At 46.2% G+C, this 20,059-nt stretch overlaps 1 protein-coding gene across 1 annotated transcript in view; it reads right to left on the reverse strand.

Moving 5' to 3' along the window:
- Positions 1-20,059, reverse strand: part of LOC144685059 (mucin-6-like) — a 264,923-nt gene that overhangs the window by 237,871 nt on the left and 6,993 nt on the right. Inside the window, exon 5 of the mRNA XM_078549593.1 lies at positions 11,195-11,315. Coding sequence (XP_078405719.1) covers positions 11,195-11,315 — 121 coding nt within the window. The remainder of the gene's footprint in view (positions 1-11,194; positions 11,316-20,059) is intronic.

The following is a 20,059-nucleotide window of genomic DNA, read 5'->3' on the forward strand; positions in this document are numbered from 1 at the left end:
CAATTTGGTCTGAGTATTTATTACAGAAAGTTTTTTAAACTTGCCTGTGTGATCTGCAGTAGTTCAGAACAAATTCCAGTAGCTTTCTGTGCACTTTGAACCTTCTGGTCAGCACTCTGCAGTCAGTAAACTTTATCGGGCCTGCAGCTTTCCAGAGGCCTCCCTTTAGCCTGGGTATGGGTTCTGACATGTCCACTGAAGGCAGCTCCTCTGAGGAGGGGGGGCTAGAGTAAGGAGGAGGCCAGGAGTGCAGTATCATTTTCCGTGGAGCCACCTTTGGGAGGACAGGCGCAGGCACAAGGAGGGCAAGGCCAAGAGGTTGTCCAAGGTGGAAGGGGCCGCAGAAGACGCCATTATCCTGCTGCCAGGGTATAAAGGTGGCGAAGCAGCTACCTCAATATAACTGAGGTGCAGTGCCAAAGGAGGCTCCAACTGCCAAGGGAGACAGTCAACTATATCTGTCAGGTGATTGGTCCTGAGATTTCCGCAAACTGTGCGGGTGGACACCCCATGCCAGTGGCTCTGAAGGTCACAGTTGCCTTCAACTTCTATGCCTCTGGCTCCTTCTAGGGCTTGCTGGGTGATCTTTGCGGTGTCTCCCAAACAGCCGTCCACACTTGTGTCAAGCATGTTACAGAAGCTCTGTTCAGACGGGCATTGACCTTCATCCACTTCCTCTGTGACCAGGCAAGTCAGGCGCAGCGAGCCAGAGGCTTTGCGGCCATTGCTGGCTTCCCCCGTGTCCAGGTGCTATAGACTGCACACACGTGGCCATCAAGGCGCCTGCAGGTGAGCCCGGTGCCTTCATCAACAGGAAGGGCTTCCACTCCATGAACGTGCAGATAGTGTGTGATCACAGGATGCTGATTCTACAAGTCTGTGCAAGGTTCCCAGGCAGCTCCCACGACGCCTACATCCTCAGACACTCCCAGGTGCCGGGGGTCTTCAGTGCTCCAGCTCGGCTGGATGGTTGGCTGCTGGGTGACAAGGGCTCTCCCCTCAGAAGGTGGCTCATGACACCTCTCCACCATCCAAGAACAGAAGCTGAGCAGCGGTACAATAGGAGCCACGCCTCCACAAGGGCTGTGGTGGAGAGAACTATTGGTCTTCTCAACATGTGCTTCCGATGCCTGGACCGTTCAGTACCCACCAGATCGTGTGTCAGTGATAGTGGCTGCATGCTGTGCTCTCCACAATCTTGCGCTGGAAAGTGGGGATGAAAGCAATGGAGGATGAAGACGTTGATGACGTGGATGCAGCTGCACACGATGAGTCCAGCACTGATTCTGAGGATGAGGGGAATGCTGAGGGGCTAAACGCTGACCCGAGACTACACCAAGGAGGCAGGGACACCCAGGAGACTTTAATCCAACGCACCTTCAGCTAGCAGAACACAAATGGATCAGGAGGACCAACCTTGCCTGGCACTTCCATACTCGGCACTTAAGTGCTACATCGGCCACTTCATCAGCTGCAAGTAAGAGCTTTGGACATAAACTTCAATGTCCACTCAAACACTCATGACATGTATGTAAAACATACAAATGCAGAACAAAGGGGCCACCCTCAGCCATGGTCACACATCTGGTTTTAATTTTCTCCATCATAAGGTCACAGAAAGTCAAACCAAAACATGTTTCAACCATAAACAAATAATAATTCTCTAATCTAGAGCCAACACAAAAGCACCAGTGACACACCCGTGGTGTGCCCAAAGGTGCCTTATGCTAACGTTTGCGGGTGCTATGTCTTGGTGCTGTCCCATCACTTGGAGTGGCATCTGAGCCAGCCTGCTGACTCTGCTGTCCTGTTGGCCTCGATGACCTTGGCAGTGGTCCTCTGGCCCGTGGAGCCTGTGCTGGCCCCGCCTGGGAGGGATCAGCCAGGTCCACAGCTGGCATCTCCCCAGTCGTCGCAGCCTCACTAGATGAAGCAGTCACTGGGAGAGGGGCAGAGGAGCTGTTGGCCTCGTCCAGAGCGCCGTGAGAGGAGCCCACGGATACGACAGGCAGGTGCTCCGCTGATGTGAGGTCGCCCCGGATCTCCCTGCTCACCGTCAATGGATGGGCAACGAGCAGGGAAGCTTGAAGCCCACACCATCTCCCACATTGGCAATGACCAGCTGTGGCCACTGGCACTGTGAGGGCTTGCAGGTCCAAGCGTAACCCCAGGAGAAGCTGCTGGTTCTCCTGGAAGCCCCTGTCCACGAGAGTCACCACTCTCTCCGTGGAGGAAGCATGACGCTCTGCCCTGAGGCTCATTGCATCACTGATGCTCTGCGTAGACTCCTCCACCATGGACACCAAGCGAAGCATATTCTCATGCAACACTCCCAGATGCTCCCGCACACCCGGCCGCATTTCCTGCAGCTGCTGTGTCGCGGACGACTCCAGAGGCACATCATCAGGCACCTACTCATCATGTGCCTGGTCCCCTGCAGTCCTTCGACTGCTGGCGCCATCAGCACTCTCTGTCTCTGCCAGCTCCTCCAGCGATTGTGAAGTGCCCTCTCCACTGTGCCCCAGGACACTAGCCGACGTTGCAATGCCCATCGATATGCTATTATCTGCGCTGGTGCCTGCCCTGCAGAAATGGTGTGACGCAGGTGACAGTTGAGGGTCCTTAGGTGGGAGAGGGGTATCTGGAATTGCTCCTGGTGGACAGGCTCTGATGATGCTGTAATTAACAACAAGGACAGTGGATCAGTTAGCTTGCACACAGTGACACACTTCATCCCTTTCCCCCTGGCTCATTATGTGCTCAACCTTCCAGAACCTATGGAGAGGAATATTGGTGGGGTGGCAAATAGTCAGGAGGAGACCCTAACATTACAGGCAGATACAGACGGGCTGGTCAGATGGCCGAAGGAATGCCAAATGGAATGTTATGTGGAAAAGTGTGAGGTGATTCACTTGGGCAGGAGAAACAAGGTACGGGAATATACGAGGAATGATGGAACCATGGAAAGTAAGGAGGATCGGAGGGATCTTGCTGGACATGTCGACTGGCCCATTAAGGTAGCGGGTCAGGTACATAAGGCATTTAAGAAGGTAAATGTCATACTTGCCTTTATTAGCTGAGGCATGGAATATAGGACCAGGGAGATCATGTTGCAAGTGCAGAAAACGCTGCCTAGGCCAAAGCTATAGTTCTGCGTGCAGTTGTGAGCAGCGCTTCACGGGAGGGATGTGATTGGAGTGGAGAGAGTGCAGAGGTCGCTGACCAGGATGCTGGCTGGGCTGGAGAGTTTGACTTATGAGGAGACATAGCATAGACTGGGGTTATTTCCCCTGGAGCAGAGGAGATTGAGGGGTGACATTATAGAGTTTTATAACATTATGAGGGGCATAGATAGGGTCGACAGCAAGCAACTTATCCCCTTGGCGGAGGGTTGACTAACCTGGTGGCATAGATTTAAGGTAAGGGGCATGAAGTTGACAGGTGAGGTGATGAGCAACTTTTGCACACAGTAATGTGGGACGCACTGGCTGAAAGGGTGGTGGACGCAGAAACCCTCCTAACCTGTAATGAGTATTTGGATGTGCAGTTATGATGCCATGGCATACAAGGCCATGGAGATAGTGATTGGAAATGGGATAATGCGACTTTGGAAGGTGGTTGACACATGTATCTTCGAAGGGCCGAGGAACCTTTGTCTATGATCCACACCTCTGACACTATCAGTCTGTGAATGAGCAATGTTGCTACATTAATGATTTCAACAATCATCAGTGCTATGCATGGTGGGAAGACAAATTGGATGTCACTGTTGACCTCAAATACCTGGCTGTTCTACCCCAGCCTCACCGACACCAGTGGACCTGGACGCATGACGCCTCTCAAGCTCCAGGGCCTCCTGCTCAAAGCAGTTTAACATCATGAGCTGGGCCTGGCCGCCTCCAGTTCATGAACTCTCACATGCATTGTGAGCATTCTTCTCCTGAAAAACAAAGGCCATTCATTGCGGCTAATCACACATGGACTCTGTATGCGCATGCCGCACCCCAACAACAGTCGCCCATATCAGGCCTCCTCTCCCCACTACTGCTGCTCAGTCACACAAAGATAGTACGTCTGCTCCTAAACTCATCTCCTCAGGAACCACTCATGCTGATATAAGCATGGTCACTATCTGCTTGTCCATCCAGTGTACGAGAAATGCCCAACATGATTCAATGCAGTCGCGACAGTCAGACTTGGGGGGAGAGTCCCTCAAAGGCTAAGGCTACCTGCTGGGATAAATGCCCATTGCCAACATGGTACTCACCCTTCCAGAGCGCAATAAATCGTTGAAGGGCTTATGGCACTGGATCCAGGTGCACTGCACCACCTTGAAGATGCTCACCACCTCCGGCACCTCCTCCCAATCATGTTTGATCTTGTGGGGGGCCCTCCTCCTCCCATCCTGGGGGCCAACACCTCCCGCTGTGCTGCCACCTCCGAGGAGGGCAACAAGGCAGTCATCAGAAATGCAAGGGGCACATTGGTTCCCCTTTGGCCTGCCCTGCAGCCTGCCCTGATCCTGTGACAGACCCTGCAGCCTGCCTTGCTCCTCTGCCCTTCCCTCCAGCGTACCCTGCTGAGCTGACCCCCTGCAGTTGGATCTCCAGGTGGCCATTGTGAGCAGCCTACAGGAGGCTGCCAGGCCTTCCTGTAAACAGGCTGCCGGGTCGCCATTGGACCCAGCAGTCTGTGCACACCCGCTGCAGCCCGCTTGCTTTTCATAATTACTCTTTATTTGTGACTATTAATTTTGTCCGAAATCATTATTTCTAAAAGTTTCCCCACCACTGAAGCTAACCTGACTGGCCTATAATTGTTGGGTTTATCTTTACACCCTTTTTTGAACAAGGGTGTAGCCTTTTGTAATTCTCCAGTCCTCTGGCACCATCCCGATATCTAAGGTGGATTAAAAAATTATGGCCCGATCCTTCACAATTTCTACCTTCACTTCCCTCTGTATCCTTGGATGCATCTCATCTGGTCCTGCTGCCTTATCAACTTTAAATACAGTCAACCTATCCAATACCTTCTCCTTATAAATTTTAAACCCTTCAAGCTTTTGAACTACTTCCTCTTTCACCACGACCTGTGCAACATCTTCTTCCTTTGTAAAGACAGTTGCAAAGTGTTCATTTAGTATCTCAGCCATGCCCCCTGCCTCCATGGTAAATCCCCATTTTAAGCTATCAAAGATTGAACTACTCAAGGCAGAAATTATAGCTATGGCAGTTAAAGGCTCTCCAAAAAGGACCTTAAACATTCATTCTCTTCACCACTGGTGCACAGTACCAGCAATGTGTATCATCTACAAGATGCACTGCAATAACTCATCAAGGTTCCTTTGGTAGCATCTTCTAAACCTGTGACCTCTACCACCTAGGATAAGGGTAGGTGACACAATGAAAGACTGCCATCTGCAAGTTCCCCTTCAAGTCACTCACCATCCTGAATTGCAACCAAATCACTGTTCCTTCACTATCGTTGGGTCAAAATCCTGGAACTCCCTCTCTAACAGCACTGTGGGTGTACCTACAACATACAGGCTGCAGCAGTTCAAGAAGGTGGTTCAAGGACAATTAGGGATGGGTAATAAATATAGGTCTTGCCAGCAATGCTCAGATCTCAAGAACAAATAAAAATTGTATGAATCCGGGTCCAATGTGGTAATTTTAGGAGAAGGCTAGCCTGTGAGATCATCTATAAGATGATAATATCCTCTGTTAGTTAGAAGGGCCTGCCTGCCTGAGCGTGAATATCATTCTGTATACACATAGTGATGAAATTAACAGATCACCCTCTACTGGTACACCATATACATGCTTAATATTACAGACCACTGGCCAAGGAGTGCTTAATACAGCAACTTATGAGAGTCTTCAGTGATGGCGTAGGACAAATTAATGGAATCAGACTTTGACAAGGGAATAGTTCTAAGCTAACATGTGCTCCATCCAGTGGCTTTAAGAAGTAAATTGATGGAAACCCCAGGTAGTCTGCTTAGACAGGGCATCATCAGTCTTGTAACAGCATCAAACTCATGGATCAGTTCAATGATAGTTGGACTTAAGAATACGTTTGCTTAGATCCCAAAGATTTAAAGTTATCAACTGCGAGTATTGTGCTCTGCCAACTATTGAAGATGTAGCTATATGCCAAACACATGCTAAAAGATTCACAATTCTGAATGTCTGTGATGGGTTTTAGCACATGAGTCTCAATGAACAATAATGATACCTAACTACATTCTACACACTTCTAGCCAATACAGTTGGAACCATATGACATTTGGAATCAGCTTAGCACCTAAAGTCTTTTAATTCAAGGTGCATGAGCTGGTGGAAAGATGCCAAGAGATAGAGGTCATTGAAGACACTTTTACAACAGCTGGATTTGAAGAAATGCTGAACAGACAATTCACAACCATGGAACCTGGAAGCTTCTCTTCACTGATACAATGAATGTGGTGTTTTGTTAAACATTGGCAAACTAAAACTTCACAGGTAAGAAACACCTTTTATTGGGCAACACTGCTACAGGAATGATCCAGTCAAAGTTAAAGGCAATTTTAAAGATGCTGTCATCAACTGATGTAGCAGGGATGTGATGAGTGTTTGGACTTACTTAATATCTGAGTAAGTTTCCTTTGCATCTGTCAAGTATTATATTATCATGGCAGATTTGTTCAGGGGACAGATTCTGGGGCAAGTGCCACCAGCATGCCACTCTCTGTTATTACGATCTCAAGAAATAAATGACACTACAATGTGATGCATCTTGATCAGAAATGTTGCAAAATGGAAAACCAGCTGCCTATTCATTATGAGCATTAATATCTGCAGAGACAAGACATGCATGGATCAAGAAAGAACTTTATGCTCACTTACGGTAAATTTGAAGCTCATATCTACAGTCAGGACGTAGTACCAGAATTTAGCACCTGTGTTTGGAGATGTCTGCTGGAAGAAATTGATTGTTGCTAATCACTTCCAGTTGGATACTCCCGATGGCAACAGCATGTTTAGAGTCAAGCATGATTGTAGGGGGATCAAAGGTTAGGGGGAAAGTTAATTATGAGGTCCTGAGAGTCACAGAGCGCAGATCCAGGTGATAGGAGGATCATCGAGGACGACAGATGGCAGGTTGAAGGTAATGGGGGAAATTCTAATGTGCTGGGACTGAGCAATGGTGGCATGTGCAGGGCAGAAGTTCTAGGATGTTAGTTGGTCAAGCATAATGGGGGTGAATCAACAAGCTTCGCCAAAGGCAGGGCAAGGGTGATGGAGTAAGGGTCGAAGGCGATGGGGGGAAGGTAAAGGTGATTGAGGGAGAGCGCAGGGTGATGGTTTCCAGTTCCAGGGTCACTTGTGTGAGTGTCTATGCACATGGCTGCATCAACATGAACAGTTTCCTGGAGTAAAGCTGGAGGATCGAGCTCTATACAATGGGGTTGGTGGTATGCTTTAGCTGCAGATGATGATGATGGATAATAAGGGGCTGAATACCACATGCTGGCTTGCTAGCCAGATTCCAAACAACTGAAGTGGGGTGACAAGCATTGAAAATTGCACATGTCAAGAGAGTCTGAGATGCTACTACTTCCAAACCCCACATGGGGTTGGAATGGTATTTCCAAAGCCCCACATAACCTTTTACTGATGGTCAATGAAGTGTCACCCCCTTAAGAGCACCCATTGGTTAGCAAATCTCCAAAAATCATGAACATTCAACACACATGAATTAAAATACCTCAGACTATATATTTAATCATAACTGAACATATCCATGGAATTATTGGGCACCCATGCCCCTTCTGTGCTATTATAATTTTTTAAGTTTATGCTTTCTTCCAGTAAGTCTTAGTGCTACCCCGGCACACTCGGCTAAGTGGAGGCAGCCTGTTGAATGTTATGTCCCATTGCCTGAGATGACCTTGGCAGTCATCCACTGGTCGAGAGGCCTCGAGCTGACAAGGGTCTCCTGTACAGGTGCAGGTATACCCTCACCTGTTGGAGGCAAGGGCAGCAGACACATGGGAACACCACTACCTGGAAGTTCCCCTCTGAGCCACTCACCATCCTGATTTAGAAATATATCGCCGTTCCTTCACTGTCGCTGGGTCAAAATCCTGGAACTCCCTCCCTAACAGTACTGTGGGTGTACCTACACCACAGGGACTGCAGCGGTTCAAGAAAGCAGCTCACCACCACCTTCTTAAAGGCAATTAGGGATGGGTATTAAATACTGGCCTAGCCGGCAATGCCCACATCCCATAAAATTAATAAAACAGAGGCACTGGAATCACTGGAAGTGGGGAGGGGAAGCGCAGCACATCTTTGGAGTGTCCTGAGATGATACTCCCAGAGTGGCATGCTGGTGCTCCTCCACTCTGTCAGTGCACGGTGCTAACTCTCTGAATCCAGCAGGGGAAGCGGCAACTGGAGGGAGATCGAGGTGCCTTGTCCCCCTCTTACCTAGCACTATAGAGTCCATGGCCAGAGCAACAGAATACAGGCCTCAGCACATAGCCGGCAGCCAATGCTGGACCTGGGTCTCTATGGCAGTTGCCAACCTCTCCACAGGTGCATACGTTCACATGCCGGAGTCATGACAGAACTCAGGACTTGGACAGATTCCTCCACCTTTCACTCAAAGCTGCTCATGCCTCTGACATCTCTTCCAGATGTCCCCCCCCTGTGCATCTACATCTCCAGCTGGTTTCTTACATCCATTTCCAGAAGCACATCATCAGCATGAGACTGAGTATGGGCCTGATTTCCAGCAGTCCTCTGACTGTTAGGAACCTGGGCTATCACCTCCTCCATCAGCTGCAGGGACATGTCTGTGATGTGTTCACAGATTGTGACTCTGAGTCTAATCGCAAATACATATCCGCTGCAATGACTGTCTGCACTGGTGGAGGATGCAGAGGAATGATATGATGACACATCCTCCGAGTGATTTGCATCATCATCCTCAGAGGCGGTAGTCAGGCTTGCTGCAGGCTGGCTCAGGCATTTCGCCTCGCTGCGAGGACCTGCAGTGGAGAACATAAAATAATTAGATCATGGCTATGCACAACCCCTTTACTCATCAATGTATCATGTGTATCGCTTATATGCGCAGTTCTCAACACCAGACTGGAGGCATCCTCACCTGCCTTGAGACTCCAGCCTCTCGATCCACACGGGGGCATCCAGGTGGCTCACCTGCTAATTCAGCAGCTCCTCCTTGGCAGGCTATGCGGATGTCTTGTACCCAGCTGCCAGTCTTGGGAGCACTCCATTGTGTTATGTGCGCAGGCAGCCAAAACGGTTGAGTGTCATCTCCATGGGCACCTAACCCCTTAATAAGAAAACGCCTTAATAAGCACGCATGCCTATGACAGCTCCTGTGCCCTCCCTAGTAAGTGTTTCACACACACACACTCTTGCAATGGGCATAACTTTTATGGCTTGTACTGTCTCCCACTCATTCAGTCTGCATGTACCATCTGATGAGGCTTAGAACCCAAACTCCTGTCTGGCATCCTTCTCCACTCACACATTTACAGTGCTTGAAACCCTTAGAAATACAACTTTGCAGTGACTACATTGTGCCACTTACTTTGCAGGGGGCAAGTCATTCACCCTTTGAAGCACTGGACTCCATCTCATTTGTGGACTCTGTGACTACTAACCTCCACTGCCACCTCCATCCAGGCCACCTTGGTCAGGTGGGAGGGCTTCTTACTTCCATCACTGAGAAACAGGACCTGCCATTCCCAAATGGCCTAAAGGGATGCAGCGCTTAACCATGGGGCCATCTGCATTAGAACATAGCAGCTGATCGTGCTCAACATTGAAGTTGGAGGGTGGTGGTCACGGCACTTCCAAGGATCTGATGAGGTATGGGTGACAGATCTGAAGGGGTTGAGGTGTCACATCACTTTCAGGGATTACAAACTCCTCAAACAGCTAGCTGCTGGATGGTAGGCAGTGGATCCCTGTCCATGTGTCATTTAAATATGGCCTCCAACAGGCGAGGGTGTACCTGGACCCAGGCCTTCAATTTCGTGAGGTAATGGTGGGGTTAATGACTTCCTGTCCATCCCTGCCACGTGATTGGCTAGGACCCTCACCTCTCCATCTCCAATTGGCTGGCTACTGCATGATTGCGCAAGGCCAGCCGCTCCACCTCAGAGTGCAATGTGCACTTTTGGTCCTGCATCGGGACCCTCAATGCAAGAAGATGATTCCATCCCAAAAATGGAAAACGTAGAGAAGGAAGGAGAGACTTCACAGTGCAAAAAGTGAGGGAGAGAGAAAAAAACAACAGGGGCAGATATAAAAGAAGCAAGTGAAAGGAAAAGAGAGAAAACAAACGTCCAAAATAATTGAAAACAAAAGGCGAACTGAAGGATTCAGAAAGAATTAGTCAGAAGTAAGCAGAAAAACAGGAAGGGAAGGTCTTTAATTTGTATCCAAGCAACACTATAGAATTCAATTAGTACAAAGGATTTGAATACTAGCAAAGAATTACAAGGTATTTATCTGTGCTAGGTGTCAAGTCACAACACAAGGTGAAAACACAAAACCACAGTAGACTTTTGATGTCTTAAAATCACTTGCATATGTCTCTTCTTTATGATATGTAATAGCTTATTAAAATCCGAGTTGGTAACGTTGTCATGCTTCACTACATTAAATTCAATGGGTAACATGAACAGTTATATTTATGATTTTTACATGCTTCAGAGGTGGTGCAACAAGAAAATATTACAAAAACAAAAAGACAGTGGCAATACATGCACAACAAACACAGCTAGAAGACATAACATATTCTCCAACTGTTCACGAGCAATATCTGGAGAGATTATATTATCAGGTTATTTTAAGGAAAATATGACTATCACAAACTTCCAAATGTTTCAAACACTACAGCAGCATAACTAGATGGGTTTTAACATGTAACTTGGATTTTGTCAGAATCACATGACACTATTGGTGCAGGTGACTGGTATTGGTCAAGTGAATCTAGCAGACATCAGAATTTCTGATACCAGCAGAAAAATAGACCATCAACAATTCCCAAATTTCTATTCCACTGATGTTAGAGCCCCTCCTCCATAAGAAAATAGATGGAAAAAGCTGCTTTTCCAAGAATATAAAATGAAGAGAAAGTATTGATAAATATGTAAATAATTTAGTTTTACCAGGATTTGCAAGGTGAATTCACTGAACCGCCAGGAGCATAGACTTGACCATTTAGAACACAAGGACAGTGACTCAGAGGAACACAAATGTCCTTAGCAGAAATGTCATCAAGAACAGTTCCTGTGAAAAGAACAAATTTGCATTTAGATAGCACCTTATCCTGTGGGTCACCATTGACCAGAAATTGAACTAGAGCAGCCATATAAATTCCAGGGCGAGAAGAAAAGTTTAGGAGTTGGGGATTCTGTTGTGAATAATTTGCCTCTTTTCACCATCTACAAAGGTACATGTCAGGTGTGCGATGGAAAACTTGCCTGGATGGGTGCAGCTGCAACAACACTCAAGTTCAACATCAACCAGTCCGCTTCATCACCACCTTATCTACCATCTTAAACATTCACATCACCTTCCATTGATCAGCATATCGTTGAAGACTCTGTCCATCTCTTTGTTGATGATTGGGATTAGGCTGATAGATTAGTAAGTAATTGATCAAGTTGGGTTTGTTATTCTTTTTGGAAATTCCTGGGCAATTTTCAATATATTCAAATAGATGCCTTGCTGAAGTTACAATGGAACAGTTTAGCTAGAGGCATGGCTAACTCAGGAGCACAGCTCTTCAGCCAGGATTATTTCATGGCCCATACCCTTTGCTGTGTCCAGTGCAGTCAGCTGTTTCTTAATATCAAGTGGAGTGAACTTAATGGCCGAAAAAATGGCTTTGTGATGGCTGGGAGCTCAGGGGGTGGCCAAGAAGAATCATCCACTTGACATTTTTGGCATGTGACCACAGCAGCCATGTCTTTAGCACTCACATTGGGCTCTACCATTGTTGTGGATAGGGTTATGCTTGAAGCTTCCTTTTCCCACTCGCTGTTTAATTGTCCACCACCATTCATGACTGCATGTGACAGGGGTTGCAGATTTCAAATGGTTGCAATCATTCTCCACTTAACATTTGTGCCTTCGCTGAACCTGTACAAACTAGCTTACAATTGAATGCTATTTGCACTTGACTTTCCATGCACTGTTAGTTTGAAATCTGACCTAAAGGCAAAAAGTAGCCCATAGCACACCCTCACTTATATCAAATTTGAGATCTTTCTATTCTGCACTAAGCTCCTAAGGCAACTTGCGCTGTATAGCAACATTTAAAGAAAAATGGTATTACTATTTGAAGCAATGGGCATTTAAAGTGTATTAGTTTTGAGAACTGCCCAAATGACAGTAGAGTTGTTTCCAACTTGTATTTTCTTATATCCCTAAATTACAGAAGGGTGAAGTTGAAAGTGACCTTGAAATATTATTGAATTCAGCATTCAACATTTCCAATTAGAGAAAAATTCAATAAAGCAAGTAATAGTCAGATGATGTGAAACTATAATTTAATAGAGCTCTTGATCAGACCTCACATTAAATATTGTGCTCAGTTTCAGCCATTGATCAATCTGGAATTTGGTCCAGATTCAAGCCTTGGAGTCTGTGCACAGAGAGACCACAATGTTGATCCCCAGTGTCACAGAATTGAGTCAAAAGGAAAGACTGGAACAACATGGGCCCTTCTGCCTTCAACGCAAGAAGGACCCTCACAGATTTACAAGGTAGGAAACAGTATAAAGAAGGCCAATCCAGAACATTATTTCAAGGTAATCAAGCCAGAAAGACAAGGAGGCATACATTCAGAATAAGGAAGGAATATTTAAAGGTTGATGTCAGAAATTCTTCATACAAAAACAGTGATGAACATGTGAAATATATTTCTAAAGAATTGTACTTGTAGGGTAGGGTACTGAAAACAAAAGCCCAAGAACCATTTAAAAAGCATATACTTGAGATGAAACAGCTTCCATGAAGGTCACTTTTTTCATTTTGAACTAAATATTAAAAATATTAAAGGAATTGATAAATAACTGAAATTAAAACATAGGCTAACTAGGTAGAATTGGACCATACAACAACCCATTCTTCCCCAATGTTTATGAAAGAACTGAAATGTGTGTTAAATTAAGAACACTTTTTCCTAATGTCACGACTCACTGGGGCCAGTGCGCTGTAGTATCAAGCCCCACTGTTCCCTGAGCCATGACAATTGTGAGAAGTTTGATTAGACCACCAAATTGCCCCAATTCTACCTAATTGTTTAATTTAGGTTAACAGAATATGAGCACCAGGTTTGTAAAGTTAATAAGTAAATAACTGTTTATTAAACAAATTGACTAGTGGCAAAAGAAAGAAATATGAACTGCTAACTTTTAACTCTATAACTTAAACTCTACCACTTCTTAATCCTTACACACACACAAACAAACAAACACACAAACGACATAGATTTTAAGGGTGAGATAAAACAGTTCAATACCACCAATCCGGAGTTCAGGATTAGATGGGTTGATTTTGATTGCTTTCTTCTAACTTCCTTGCAGGTTGCTGTGGTTGACAAGAGGTGGTCTCCCAGCACTTACAGTCTGTGGTTCTCTAGTTGAAACTTGCTTTTAATGTCTCTACTGGTGATTTTTCCCCTTTTCCTCCTGACAAGGGTTTCTCAAAGAAAGCAAGATACAGCGGTGTGAGGATTGCCAGCTAGCTACTATGGTAGGATTACTAGAGTCTTACAAAACACAGGAGAGAGAGGTTCCAGGTCTTTCCTCTTTTCAGGCTAGGAGCTGATTTACTGTACTATCCTCACACAAAACCTGGCCACTTAGTCAGGAGCCAATCAAAACACCATCACTGGGCAGTCCCCTTTTAAACCAGGTCTCCTTTCCAGCTCCATCCTGTCCAACCTGGCATATATTGTTCCAGGAGATAGTAACATTGTAGATTTTCTTCTGCCTGCTCCAGTGAACATCTCTTTTAAACTTCAGCCATGGTAGTTTTTAAAGTCACAGTCCAATCTTAAAGCCACAGTCCAAGAAAAATAAAAATATGTTCTTTATACTAGTCAAATATAGATTCAATAAAACTGCTTTGAATGTGATGTATGGATTTACATAGATCAGGCATAAACCTTCATTCTAGAGCTACTGTTGGCCAGTACCCATTAGAGCATCATCAGAAACTGGATCTCATGTTTAAGCCATAACATAGCAAGCAAGGTAGCAAGACAGGCCAGTGAGTACAGGGATACAGGGCAAATTTTTGCCACAGAGGAGGAAATCAGGAGCCCAGAATGTTTGCGAGTCAGAAATCCACTTCTGGGGAGAACTGACTAAAGTTCAGATTTTTGTGTGGGGAGGCCCTTTAATTTGTATAGAGATGGATTTCCTGTCCACTCAGAGCCAGTGTGGGGGAGGGGGGGGGGGGGGGGGGGGGGGGGTGGCAGTGAGGGCGTAGAAATAAAATCATTTAGTTATCCTTCTGAATTAACTTGCACTTTGGGTAAACCAGTTACCAATATTAAAAATACTCAAAATAAAGGAAACTTCAATCACATGCGGCTTCCTTCAGGCTCAAGTGATAACAGGAGCCTGTGTCGGTCAAGGAGGCTGGGTTTTAGTTGAGCTGCCACCTGGTCTAATTCAGAGCTTGTTGGCTTTCTGGGGCTAGTGTGATCTTTAAAATCAATTATTTGAGTATTGTTGAAAGAAGAGACATGCTATCTAGCTTTTCGTCTTGCACTCATCAGGATAGCTTGCAAGAAATTATCAAACTGTAACAGGAGCACAGCAGTTTATAATTCATGAGGAGAAAGTGCTAACTGGTTGTCAAGTGGACTCTGATTGGTGGAGGCATTGCCCTGGGGAATGAACCAGGAATGACTGTTCCCTAAGCTTTTGTTTAGTTGAAAAAGGCACACACTATGGACATGTCCCTTCTGTCTGCAAAGGACAGGCCCTGTCAGTGAAAATATGTGGTATATGGCATGTGTAAGTGGTACGGTTGGAGAAACAAACTCCAACGGAATAACCTGGCATTCTGTGTCTTAAACATTTCCACAAAGGTTAACAGGTTGTGGTCAGTATAGACTGTGGTCTCTCTGTATCCATTTCAGATATATATCTCAAAGTTTTTGAGAGCCAGTAATAAACTGAGGATTTCCTTCTCTACTCTGGAATACCATCTCTGATGCTTGTTTAGATTTTTGGAGAAGTACCCAATTGGTCTCTCTATTCCTGATTCATCTTCCTGGAAGTGGACAGCGCCAGTGTCACTCACGTCGATGGCTGCTTTAACTGCTTCATTAAAGTTCGGAACTGCAAGCACAGGCTTGCCTATTAAAATGGCTTTCAGCCTTTGGAAGCTGTCTGGCATTTTTCAGTCCATACTATCTTTGCTTTTTTCTGTAGTAGGTGTATTAGCGGGTTGGCTACTGTGCTTAAGTCTGGGACGACCTTGCGGTAGAACCCACACATACCCAAAAACCTCATGGTTTTCCATTTTGTTGTGGGAATGGGGAACTGTGTTACTGCTTGTACCTTTTCAGCCCTGGGCAGTACTTGTCCGTGACCCCTACATGTCCTATATAGGTCACTTGAGCCTTAGCAAACTCGCTCTTTGCGAGACTAACCACTAGGTCAGCTAACTACTTTCTGGAAGAGGGCTTCCAGTTGTTCTAAGTGAGTTTCCCAGGTGTCGCCTAACACTAGGAGGTTATTTAGGTGCACTACGCAATTAGATAAGCCCACTACTACCCGGTTCATCAGCCTTTGAAAGGTAGCTGGGGCATTTCAGAGTCCATATGGCATGCCTCAACACTGGTCTAACCCATTCGGTGTTATGAAGGCGGAGATTTCCTTTACTCAGGCAACCAAGGGAACTTGCCAGTATCTCTCGAGTAAATCCATCTTTGTAATGTAGGCTGCTTTACCTCCCTATCTATGCAGTCTTCCGCTGGGGATTCGGATAGGAGTCAGCTCTGGTCACTGCATTAACTTTTCGGTAGTTAATGCGGAACCTTGGGGAGCAATCCGGCTTGGGCATAAGCACAACTGGGGAGCTCCAGCTACTGCTGCCAGGGTCTATTAATTGATGCTCCAGCATGCAGTTAATCTTCTCCCGAACCTGGGCCAGCTTCTCTGGGCCTAGAGAATAGGGAAGTTGCCTTATGGGAGGGGCCTCTCCCACATCCACATCATGTAGAGCTAGTGTGATGCAGCCTGGCTTGCCTCTGCATAAGCCTTTAAATGCAGTGAACAGCCTCGTTACGTCTGCTCACTGTTCTGCACTTAGATGGGTGAATAAGGATTCTAAGTTCATTAGTATCTCAGTATTGGTTAGCCAGGTAGTAGGGGGTTCAACATGGGCCTGACCCATGGCTTCCTCCAATTCATCCCCACTGCTACCCTCATCCTCTAGGTCAGTGGCAATGAGACAGACTGTTACCTGCTTGTTCTCTTCCCAGTTGTGATGTTATTTTATCATGTTGACATGACACAGCCTTTGCTTTTTCCCCCGATCTGGGGTCTCAATCAGATAGTTCACTTCTCCGAGCTTCTTTGCTACTCTTTTCGGGCCACTGAACCGGGCTTTAAAGGGTTCAGTTGGTATTGGTAGGAGCACTAACACAGTCTCCTGGCTGAAAAGTTTGGGTCCTGGCATGTTTGTCTGCTTGTTTTTTCATAGCTGTCTGGGAGATTTTCATCTGTTCTCAGGCCACATCACAGGCTCTCATAAGTCTCTCCTGGAACACTGTTACTTAATCTAACATGGAGACTTCCTCCTTCTGTTCTAAAAACCTCTCCTTGATTAATTTCAGAGGCTCTCACACTTGGTGCCTGTAAACTAATTCAAACAAGTGAAACCGGTGGACTCATTGGCTAAGTCCCAGCAGAAAACCTAGTCCTTTATCCCAGTCATGGGGGTATTTGTGGCTGTATGCCCTGATCATTGTTTTTAGGGTCCAGTGGTAATGCTCTAGTGCCCCTTGCGACTGCAGGTGATACGCTGAAGGCTTCAGCTGAGTCACGCCCAGGTGACTTCCTGGAAAATTTTGGACATGAAACATGATCCAATCGGATCTCGGTGGGCAGGCTATGCCTGGTAAAGGAATGGGTCAATTCCCTCACTATTGTTTTGGCAGATATGGTTCTCAGGGGAACAACCTCTGAGAAGCAGATAGCCACATCCTTGATGGTAAGGATATACTGGTAGCCCCCTTTTGTTTTGGGCAGGGGCCCCACACAGTCCACTAACACTTGCTGAGTGGTTCCCCAAAAGCTGGCACGGGAATCATAGGTGCAGGTCTTATTGCAAGTTGGTGTTTACTCACAACCTGGCAGGTGTGGCAGGTTTTGCAAAACCTTACTACATCCCAGTGGAGTTGTGGCCAGTAAAAATGCTGGCTGATGTACGCTTTGGTTTTATGTGTATCAACTTGCCCAGCCATCAGAATTTTGTGAGCTAGCCGCAGTATTCCACTACGGTACCTCGGTGGGTCATTGTCCACTTCTCATTTGCAGGTCTGTGAGGGGGTCTCCATTTCTTCATCAGCACCTCATTTTTAATGTAGTAGCATTCAGGGGCTGCTTCTGTCTCTGCTTCAGCGTGGGTAGTCTGAGCTAATGTTTTTAACAGTGGATCAGCTTGCTGGGCTGCTGTCAAGGGAGATCTATTTATTACCTCCTCAGGGTCTTCTAGACTCCAGAAAAAGGTTTCAGATAACCAGACCAGAGGGTCTTCTGTCTGCAGTGCCCCTTCAGCCTCCACTGACGGAGCTTGTCTGGCCATAGACCGTATCACCACACAGTCAGAGAAAATGCCAGGCACTTTCTCCTGCAACTGTTCTGTCTCCCTGACCTCAGTGGGCTTCTTTGAGACCACTGGGGATCCTATTGGCTTTGATCTCGCCAGATCATTGCCAAGGAGCAGGTCGACCTGTCCACAGGCAAACTGGGGACGACTCCCATGGTCACTGGTCCTGACACACGGTCACACCCAGGTGCACCCAGTATAGGAGATGGGCATGTACCCTCCTTCAACCCCCTTTACCAACACCTTGGCACTTACTGTACTCTCTGGTGGGAAGGTCATGCCTTTTCCCAGCAGTAGAGTTTGGCTGGCCCCTGTATCCCTCAGTATTACTACAGGCTTACTCGCTGCACCCTGGGGAAATGTGGCCACCCTTCCTTAGGATACAAAATCCTTGTAACTCTCAGGGATTTGTTTAGCCTCACCCGCACATTCAGCAGTGCATCTACAGGGATTTGCAGCCACAGTCTGAGCCATAGCCTGGTCTGCTTTGCTCTCTGGCTTACCCCCATTCTCTGCACGGGGGGTATGGGCCCCGATAAATCCCACTGGATTTTCCCGTAACCTCCAGCCGTTGGCCCGGAGGTGCTCTACCTTTTGCAGTTAAAACACCCAGGTTACTTGGCCTCACTTTTCATCTCAGCACCACCCTTTCTGTCCTGAAGAGGGCCCCCAGGATTCCCCTCTCTCCCTTGGGTGCTCAGCTTCCTATCACTCTCCCTGACTCTATCTTTTCCAGTTGGCTGGGGGTAACTAGGGGAGGTTCTCCTCTGGAACAAGGGTTTGTGGATCAGCTCATAGCAATCAGCCAGTGTGGCTGCCTGCCTGGTTCCTGTTATTCTCTGTTCCTCTAGGTGTGTTCTTATTGGGAAGGGTATGGAGTTTTTAAACTCCTCAGGGAGAATTATTTCACAGAGGTTTTCGTAAGTGGCTTCTGTTTTAAGTGCCCACACCCACTGGTCAAAAGCAAGTTGTTTAAGCCTTTCAAATTCCAGGTACGTCTGGTCAAGCCGTTTACTGAGGGTACAGAATTTCTGACCGTATGCCTCCGGCACTAACTAGTACACAAATAAAATAGCCCTTTTTGCTGCCTCATCGTCAGTGGCCCTTTCCTCAGGCAAGAGGCAGCAAATGACATGGGCTTTCTCTGAAAGTTTACTTTGCAGTAATAAGGACCAATGTTGAACTAGCCACTTTAACTACCGTGCTAGCTGCTCAAAAGAGATAAAGAAGCTTTCCAGCTTTGCTTCAAACTTAGGGATTAAAAGAGTAAACTAGATTGCCTCAGCCTTTAAGTCTGAGCTAGTGGTGTCTTCAAGAGATACAGTAGGATTCCTGCCCCTCAGCTCGAGCTGTTTTAGTTTAAACACGCTATCCTTATCTCTGTCTTGAAATTCTCTCTCTTCTCTCATGCCTTTTCCTCTTTCTCTCTCTTTCCCTTTCTTTTTTTCTTTCCTAAAATTCTAATTTCCACTGCTCCAATTTTAATCTCTCTGCCACTACTCTACCCATTTCATCGTCCTCAATTTCCACCCATAGACCGTTGGCCACCCCTTTTTAAAATTTCAGGTTTTCTGGCTTTCTAACAAAATTCTAATCCTAAGTGCCTCACTAAATCTTTTAAGCGTTCGAGGAACAGAACTTTTAAATCTTCAAAAGTAACTTCCCCTAATTCTCCTAGAAAAGCACTGGCATCAAATGTGGATATTTCTACATGATAGTAGTACAAACTCAAGAAAGCCTTTTGCAGTTTTTAAAAATTGGTTTCAAAGGAACAATTTACTTTCCCCATTCTAATTCATTCATTTTGTCAGTGGGAACAATTCACAAAGAACAAACACAAGATTGCCAAAATTCAAACCACCATAACAATTGATACATATGAAAAAAGGCTGGTAAGAAAAGGTTGGTAAAAAGTTGGTGAAGATTGGTTGGTAAGTCAGCTCTGATTGGCCAAAGTGTTGCTGTGGAGAAAGCAATGGGGAACTATAGGCTCCTCAAGCTCCCTGTGCAAGGTTTGAACATATTCATTTTGTTTGCAGAGAATGGGCCGCTGCGTATGAATGTATGTTGCTTCTAGCAAGTATAAATGAGCCAGGTTACAAGCTCGACTGATTACCTTAAATTGATTGTTAGTATAGCTATTAGCACACTCAGGAAGGTTCAACAAGTGCTGC

Source organism: Cetorhinus maximus, chromosome 9 (assembly GCF_964194155.1).
Source record: "Cetorhinus maximus chromosome 9, sCetMax3.hap1.1, whole genome shotgun sequence".
Classification (NCBI taxonomy): Eukaryota; Metazoa; Chordata; class Chondrichthyes; order Lamniformes; family Cetorhinidae; genus Cetorhinus; species Cetorhinus maximus.